This window comes from Triticum aestivum, chromosome 2D, assembly GCF_018294505.1.
Source record: "Triticum aestivum cultivar Chinese Spring chromosome 2D, IWGSC CS RefSeq v2.1, whole genome shotgun sequence".
In the NCBI taxonomy this organism is placed as follows: Eukaryota; Viridiplantae; Streptophyta; class Magnoliopsida; order Poales; family Poaceae; genus Triticum; species Triticum aestivum.
The window spans coordinates 646,258,620-646,267,543 of record NC_057799.1 but is presented as its reverse complement, the minus strand read 5'-3'; the positions used below and the strand labels follow the sequence as shown (position 1 = coordinate 646,267,543).

The 8,924-nt window shown below is 46.6% G+C and overlaps 1 protein-coding gene across 1 annotated transcript; it reads left to right on the top strand.

Moving 5' to 3' along the window:
• The first annotated feature begins 752 nt into the window (after positions 1–752).
• LOC123050766 (cysteine proteinase inhibitor 8-like) lies at positions 753–1,100 on the top strand. The gene has a single exon (XM_044473505.1). It carries the CDS (start codon positions 753–755, stop codon positions 1,098–1,100), a length of 348 nt encoding a protein of 115 aa, XP_044329440.1.
• Positions 1,101–8,924: the final 7,824 nt, after the last annotated feature.

The following is an 8,924-nucleotide window of genomic DNA, read 5'->3' as shown; positions in this document are numbered from 1 at the left end:
TGGCCCGCTTATTACTAGTGGCGTGATGATAGTGGCGCACATATAGTGCGCAATTAATGGCCAAAACATGTGCGTCGCTAATTAGCCTTTTCCTAGTAGTGTTACAAGGAGGCTACAAAATTGACTTTCCCCGGTTATTGGGGTCCAATCAAAAATATCTGTCTACCTCAAAAAAATTATGTAGGGATGATTATTATTTTCTTTATAAAGGAAAACATATGATTTTTTTAGACGGAACTCTCGAAATTCAAAGGATCTAGCGGTTAACTGGAAACTAATCCACACCGCAAAAATTAAAAATGGAAACTAATTATTCTTTTGGCAATTTGGCAACAAATCCTGGAAAGAAATAATCAGGTGAGTATTCCTGCACGCCTCAGTATTGATTAGTGCATGCTATATATGTGTGCAATCTTAATTAATATGCCATACTACTGAATATTTATATGATGATCTGGCAATAATCCTTAATTTTGGCAGGTAGGAAACTACTCATGCATGGAAACAAATAATCTTCCCGTGTGTGTTGTCCTTCCTAACCGATTAATTAGTGCATGCCATATACCTATGCTATCATAATATTTGCCATACATACAGACATGAATGGTGCCAAGCCCTAGCGAGTGATTGATATTGATGTGATTGAAGTCTATATAAACCAACAGTCTACTCGTTCACCTCGATCTACTCCAACCACTACCACCACCGCCGTCACCAATTCGATGACCAGGACCAGCCAGCAGAGACCGGCCATGGCGACCTGCAGCCAGCTCCTCCTCGCGCTCGCCGTCGTTGCCGCCGCTGTTGATTGCACGGCGGCGTTTGATCAGGATCACACGCCGTTCAAGCCGATCCCTGACCTCTCCGTCCCGCGCATCCAGGAGCTCGGTCGATGGGCCGTGCAGCAGCACAATGATCAGACGGGCGACCGCCTGACGTTCACCAGAGTGAACGGCGGGCAGTTCCAGATTGTGGCGCCGGCGCTCAACTACCTGCTTGACATTGATGCGACGAACGTCGACGGCACGGCCAGCACGCACACCGCCCTCATCTTCGTGCAGTACTGGACCAACACGCAACGGCTCGACTCTTTCAACTGATCCATCGAGTGACATATGTACCGCTCGCGCGAGGGAGGGCCTGCTGATTGTATTGTCTTGACGATGCAATAAAAACGATCGATTTCCAGTTTTGAATTTATACGCATTTGTTTCTACATCACAGGCATTAACTTTCGTTGTGCAAGTATGCATGCTTTCTTTTTGATAAAGTATATGCTTGTTTTCATATCACGAAATAGTACATAGTATTGAACCCGTACAAGCACACACTAAGAGCATGGTTAATAATATAGCCATGAGCCTGCTGTATGGAGTTGCCATAGAAAACCAGCTAGGGTTTTCCTCCTCTCGGGCGATCTAGGTTACCCATGAGTTCTCCCCGTCGACGGCAGGCCCCAGGTGATCCGCTAATCAGTCTGGTTGGCGTCCCCCTCGGACGCCCACTCTGCCACGAGCGGAGGCGGCGGGTCCGCGTCTGCCGCCAAGTCCGATCTCGAGGGCTTTTTTAATCAGCTTGATCTCAATGAAGAGGAATTCGAGGACATTGTGATTGACGAGGAAGACCCATAACTCCAGGAAAGTACTCGATGGCTTGCCCTAGCTAGGGTTCATACTAAGAAAACCTTTAGTCAATCGACATTTTACAAGGACATGAGAGCTGCGTGGAATCCGATGCAGCGGGCAAGATTCCGTCCGGTCGGCCCCAATCGCTTCGTCGTGCAGGCGTCGTGCTTGGGGGATTGGGAGCGAATTACGCTACAGGGACCGTGGTTGTTTCGCAACTGGGCAGTGTTACTATGCCCATATGATGGTTTTACTAAAACAGAGGAGGTTAGCATTGTTCATATGCCTATTTGGCTGCAAATCCATAAGCTTCCAGATGTTTACTGCAAGAAGAACATTTTGAAGGGTGCAGTAGAGGTCATGGAGATGCGCTTGGATGGTAATATCAGGGGGGACTATGTAGGAGTCAGGGTTAAGCATGACATCAGAATGCCCCTGACGAAATCTGTGAGTATTGTCCGTGGTAGAGAATGCCATGTTTACCTTGTTCGATATGAAAAGTTGGCAAGATTTTGCAGAATGTGTGGCCTTGTAGGCCATGAATTCAAGGAGTGCGGAATGGGTATACACGAGGAGAAGGATATGAAGTTTGGCGTGTGGCTGTACGCGGACGCACCCAACCTAGAGGGGACTCTCAGTCAGCAGAGGAACATAAGGCCGATCGTTCCAGGAATGTGCATGTTAAATCTCTGGCAACGAATGCATCGGCAGGGCTGGGGAAGAAAGTGGTTGATCCTGATATGATGGACATGTCCATGTGCCCCGTGAAGATCCTAGGGTGCAACATAGTGCAGGATAAGGTCCCCAGAAAGAGACTGGACACGGACAAGGCAGAAGGGGCGCTCGAGGCAGCCTCTGGTACCCCGCAACCCTTGCTGGCTATCACTGATGGTTCTGGCAAGGATTTGAAGGAGAATAACTCTCCTACAAGTAGCTCTAGTAGCAAGAGGGCAAGAGTTTCCAAGGATAGCGAGAACCCACAACATTTGGTGCCCTTCTTCGAGGAGGACCGCCCGTCTCAATGAATATCTTATCGTGGAACTGCCCAGGAGGGGGAGGGGACCGCCAGACAGTTCGTGAGGTGTTGGCGCTCTCAAAAGCCAATAACCTCAAGCCAGTCTTCCTTTGTGAGACTAGACAAGAGTCTATGAAAGTTGAAAAAAAAAAGAGATGGAACTTGGTCCGAAGGGTTTCCATGGTATGAGTAGTGGTGGCAGAAGTAGTTGATTGGCACTATTTTGGGATGAGTCTTTGATAGTAACAATACTAGAATCTTGCAAACGGACCATTGATGTTAGAATTGTAAATGGGGGCTCCGGAATATCATGGAGGGGAACCTTTGTTTACGGCGAACCGAGAGTTGAAAATAGACAACGGATGTGGGATCATTTATGTAGGCTTCAAGCCGTCTCGAGGAGCCTTGGTTGCAACCTGTTGCCTGGAGCGTTGGTCGCCACCTTGCTCGTCGCTGCCTCCGGGCCGCCGAGCACAGCTATGAAGAGCCGCCCAGCCGCCACAACTTTTCGGAGGAGAGGGAGACAAAGGAACGAGATCTGACAGAATGACTGAATGACGCTAGGTTTTCTGGATTAATATGCGCTCAGATCTGGCTGGGCCTCTATTTCGGCCCGTTAAAATGGAATCTCAGCTGATCGGGGGAAAATGCAGCGACAACTAACCAATTTAGCGTTGTTTCGTGCCGCAATTAGGCCTGCACGAATTTTGGGATTTGCCCCATGGTTGTCCCAAGTCACAGACAAATTAGGCCTGCACGAATGGACCAAATCGTTGTGCATGCGTTTTTCATCCTGGCAGGATCGCTCGGGAGAAGAAGCTATCGAACTGTACTGTTCGCTCGCTCCAGGATTTCTGGGGAGAAGCTAGGTGCTGGCTGCTGGCGATGGAGTCAGGGACTTCGTGACCGTGGAGCACTACCGAACATGCCCTTAGGCCTTGTACAATGGTAGGTGCTAACACACGGGTGCTTAAGAAAAAGGATCAGCATACCGTCGCAAATAAATGCGGTCTCGCAACGCGGTGCTAGGCAGAGGTGCTTCCGTTGCTTCTTTGCCTTCAGCGTGACTCAAGTGAGCAGTTATTTTGCCCAAGCACCGCTGGCACTGGAAGCAAACCTTTGCTTTTGTCTCCTTTCCTAAGCACCTGTTCAAACCAATCCCAGGAAAAAAATCAGGTTTTTTTCTCAAGCACCCATGCAAGCACCTGCCGCTGTACGGGCCTAGTCCCCACATGGCTTGATGTGGCCAATGATAGAGAGGCGAGCATGGAGGAGGGTACATAGCAGGTCCGTCAAGGCGAGAGACATACCACTGAGAGAGCAGTTTGCTAGAGTTCTTCTTTCCTTTTGAAGCATGTGGAGTGGGGTTAGCTTGATGTCGAGCGATAGGAACCAGAGTGAGCCAGATCATAAGTTCACCACGGAAGTGTGAATGAAGACATGTACTGCACGGGAAAAGTACCCTGCAATATAATCCACATGAATCAGATTGGCCATATAATGAAACAATAGGAAGAAGAATCTTCGGCAGTAGCAGCAGTAGTAGTATTTAGATGTTAATAATCCAAATAATAATGTTTTAAAGAAAGTTTGAAATACATGCTTTATACTCTCTTTTCTAACTTCATAATGAGCTCTCCATGGAACATGGCGATTCCGTATTAGGTGTTTCTTGGTCGCCTCTTGTCATATGTCAACCTTTATTTGCCGTCTTAGCGCATCTCCAAAACAGACCGAACGGAGGCATCCAGATGCAGTTTTCCATCCATAGTTGTCTCGTACCGGTCCGTGGACCATTCCACGCGCCCATTTTTCCGCTAACCAGAAACAAACTTCCAGCACGTAGGACTCTGACCCATCCAAAATCACACACAGACCTCGCGTCTCCGTCTCTTCCCGCTTTCTCTACAAGTGCTTCCTCCCTGGCCGACGCTACCTTTATAACATCCTGGCCGCCCGCCAAGCCCTTGCCGGACCTTTGTGACCTCTGCCGCTCCACCTGGCCGCCATGCTGCTTTGCCAACACCGCTGTTCCACAGCCCTCGTTTGTCCGACATGCAGGTACCGTCCGCCCCTATGTTGTCCGTGGGATCACCACGCCCGGCAAGTGTTTGGTGAAATGCCCATGCTAAATTTTGGACAACTTTACTCCCTTCTTTGAAGCAATGGATTCTAACATGATGTATATCTATGAGCACTACGTTGAGTCATCTCATGGCTCATCCGATGACGAGGATTATGTGGATGAAACGGCGATCATGTAGACGGTCCTTACAGACGCGGAGCATGAGGAAGAGCATGTTCTCAATTTCAAGGGGATGATCAAGAGTCCTCGAGGTGCTGAGTCGGATGCGGAAAAATGTGTTTGGTCGCTTCTACAATGGTGCCCGGGCCTACGATGACTACTTCATCTTGAAGAAGGATGCCATACGAAGAATTGGATTCTGTGCACGGTTGCATTACAGATGCTTGCATATTGCACGGCTGCAGATTCGTGGGACAAGTACCTTCGATGTCTAAGAGCACATGTGGAGATGCCGTGATTAAATTTGCTACTGCATTGGTAGAGGTGTTTGTACCTTAGTACTTGAGAGAATCAACTGTCGCAGAGACACTGAAAGGCTCATGACACTCTCGGAAGCAAGAGGATGTCTAGGTATGTTCATATCTCTTGATTGCATAAATTGGAGATGAAAGAACTATCCAAAAGCTCTACACGGGCAATATCTGGGCCATGTTAAGAAGCCCACCAACATTCTTGAAACAGTTGCATCGCAAGACCTCTGGATTTTTTAAAGTTTCTTTGGCATACACGAGTTTCACAATGACATCAGTGTGCTGCAATAGTCTTCATTGTTTCCTAGGTTGACTAAAGGACGACCTCCTCCATGCAACTATACTGTCAATGGGCATGACTACAATTTGGGCTACTATCTATTCACGGTACCTATCCTGTGTGTGTGGTCTTCGGGAATACCATCACTGAGCTAGCTGGTCATAAAAATCTCACTTTGCCCAATGATAAGAAGGAGCTAGAAAGGATGTGGAGAGAACATTTGGAGTGCTCCAAGCCTGTTTTGCAGTTGTTCATGGAACTGCTAAACAATGGGATCCGGAGACCTTGTGGAAGGTGATGACATGTTGTGTGATCATGTATAACATGATCATGGAGGATGAGGGTGAAGGTGATGCCAGCGGTCTGAAATTTGACCACATGGGTGATCTTATCCTACTTCCAAATCAGAATCCGGCCGCGTTTGATGAGTTTGTCCAAATGTGCCAATAAATTCGGGGTTGAGCAATTTATGAGCAGCTCAAGAACGATCTGATTGAGCATCTGTGGACGGTTAAAGAGGACAACTAGAACATATGTGTGAGTTGAGTTCACATTTGAACTATTTTATTTCAAAACTAGTTGGATTGTCATATTTAAATTTGAACTACTATCACATTTGGATATTTTCCCTCATCGAAGATTTGATATGCTATTATTTTAAGCATTGCTGACTTCAAAAATAGGGCCGAACGTTTAGGGGAAAGGGTTGGTTCCCAGCCCCCATATCCGTGTCTGCGATGCCTCTGCACCAGTCCGTGGACAAATAATGTGTCGATTTTCAGGGTTAGCGTTCAAGATGCCCTTATGTTTGTTGTTTTTGACTTCACTGGGTCTCATAAAATAGTAAATCCCAAAAAAAGGTTCTGTTCTTCTCGTAGGCACAGATTTTGGAAGCATGGTCTTCCTTTTCCAAAAATAAATATGCTAGGGATCACAAGGAATCTATGGTTCTTCCTTTTCGAAAAGCAAATCTTTCAGGGATTATAAGGAATCTATTCTAACACCTTTCATTTTAATGAATGGGAAAATTTATGGAATTACCATATAACCATTATAAAAAATGGATTTATAAGGAATCTAACGGTGAGAGTGGCGTTTTGGGCGTGCACACATATAATATCGAGATGTATGCGCTAAATTTTTGTTTGGAATTATACACACTTAGAAATATTTTTTCGACCCTGCAATTTTTTTTGCGTGTTCCCGGGAGCACCAACATATTTCCTATCTAACGGTGCTATAAACAATGGATTCATAAGGAACCTCCTATATAGCGGGACTGAAAAGTGTTTCCCAGGAGTATTTCCCAGTCGATTGAGAAATAGCTATAACTCAATCGATGCTAGTCATCAGATTATGCAATGAAGGTTGATGCTGATTTTTTTGGTGGTTGTTTTTTTCTCTCTATTTTTTTCCATGGGAGGCGGTTGATATTGAAACTCCCAAGTTGAACTACGAGGCTAGTTGCAGGATTCGCTGGTAGTGTAAATATTTTCCAGAAATATGAGGGTTGCATGGGACATAGTGAAGAAGGTAAAATTTCGGCTTGTCAATTATAAAAATGAAAACACCTGAATTTTGTAGAGTCGAAATCCCAGAATTTGCACTAGTGGCCAAAAATAAAAAAAATCAGCAAATTATTTTTGGCAATTCGGAAACAACACTCGTGGCAGCACAGTCATCTAGGGATGATTGTAATGTATTTATGATGCAATAAACACTGGTCCATTTCCAGTATTGAAGGTGCAGCGTTTTTTTGGATGCCAATATCTGGAGAATGTTCCAAGGAGGCCTCACCACAGCGAACGAATTGTTCCCTTCGATCGGGATGGGCGGGGGGGGGGGGGGGGGGGGGGGGGGGCACCCCTCATGGCTTCACGAAATAGTGTGTTAAGTTACAAAAACAAAACTGAAAGCATATAATAATAGAAATATAAAAAAGGTATTTTAATTTTCCCACAAAAAATGGTAAAAATGATCACGTGGCAACTTGTTGGAATAACTTCACCTCGTTGTAATCACCGTATTCTGAAAAACAAAAATTCAGAATTTTCCTTGGAGGCATATAAAAACAAATCATGCAAAACATGACCTGCGTTCAATATATAAAATTCTATGCTATTAATATTAAAAATATCATGCTCCTGTGAGTAAAAATGTCATGTTGTTAACATAAAAAATGCCATGCTTTTCTTTGAAGGGATAAATGTCATGCTCCTAATAGTAAAAATGACAAGCTATTAAGATTTAAAATGCCATGCTCTTAATAGTGGAAATGTCATGCTATTAATAATAAAAATGTCATGCTCTTAACAGTAAAAATGCCATGCTATTAATATTAAAAATTCCATGCTCTTTTTAAGGGAAAAGACATGCTATTAATAGTTAATGTGACATACTCTTAAACAATAAAATTGTGATTGTAAAATAAAATAAAATTGTGTTGTTAAATAAAATAAAATAGCAGTACTGAAGAGTGCCTCCGCGTCGTCCGTTCCCAGCTGGCTTGCCATATGGGACCTCTCGGGGGATGTCCGCACCGTCTGAACTGCCTAGACGGCGCGCGCCCGAGCGACCCGCCTCGTCGGTCCTTGACAATTGACAGGTGGACCGCAGGTGTGCCCCGGGCCATCGTCATGGGGGGCTTTCGGGAGCGCCCGCGAGCGAGTCCCCGTGCGCTATCCCGCGGGCGATGGGAAGGCTGGACCCGCGTGTCTCCGTCCTCGCCCCATGCCGGGCTAGTTCGGTCGTGACAGGCAGGGCCTGCGTACCGCCCGGGGCGCCAAGTCACGCGTGGGTCTAGGTCCTCTTGATAGTTGGCGCGAGGGTTAGGCCGGGCCAACCAATGTTTTTGCTTCGTGCAAGGCGGGTGCGCGAGGTCGCCCCTGCTGGTGTATGTGGTTGGAGAGGGTCGTCCGGCCGGAGTCACCATGGTGCACAATTGTCAAGGCTAGGTCCGCCTGTCAGTTCCCGTTGCATCTTGCCGGGTCGCCTCACTCTCGCCACCCGCGAGACGGGTGGTCAGAGAAGGCCATCCGAATAGTGGTGCGGCGGTGACCCAGCTGGCTGGCTAGCGGCCAGCTGTTTCTGAATGCAGCCCCGAGAGTAACTTGGTCCTTTTTCTTAAAGCGGTTGTGTCTTGCTATAACTTTGCAGTTTTATGCCGCACTCGTATGGCGTATGTGAGGGAGACCTGGACTAAGGGGTCCTCGGGCGTCCGGCCTGTTAGCCATGGACCGGACTGATGGGCTGTGAAGATACAAAGACTGAACACTTTACCCGTGTCCGGATGGAAGGCAAGCTTGGCGATCAAATATGTAGATTCCTTTCTTTGTAACCGACCTTGTATAACCCTTGATCCTCTCAGTGTCTATATAAACCGGAGGACTTAGTCCGGAGGAGAGGGCATAACCATAGTCATACAGGCTAGGCTTTTAGGGTTTAGCCA

Bases quoted from the DNA above. Each gene is read 5' to 3' on its own strand.
- LOC123050766 (XM_044473505.1), top strand. From the start codon at position 753: ATGGCGACCTGCAGCCAGCTCCTCCTCGCGCTCGCCGTCGTTGCCGCC.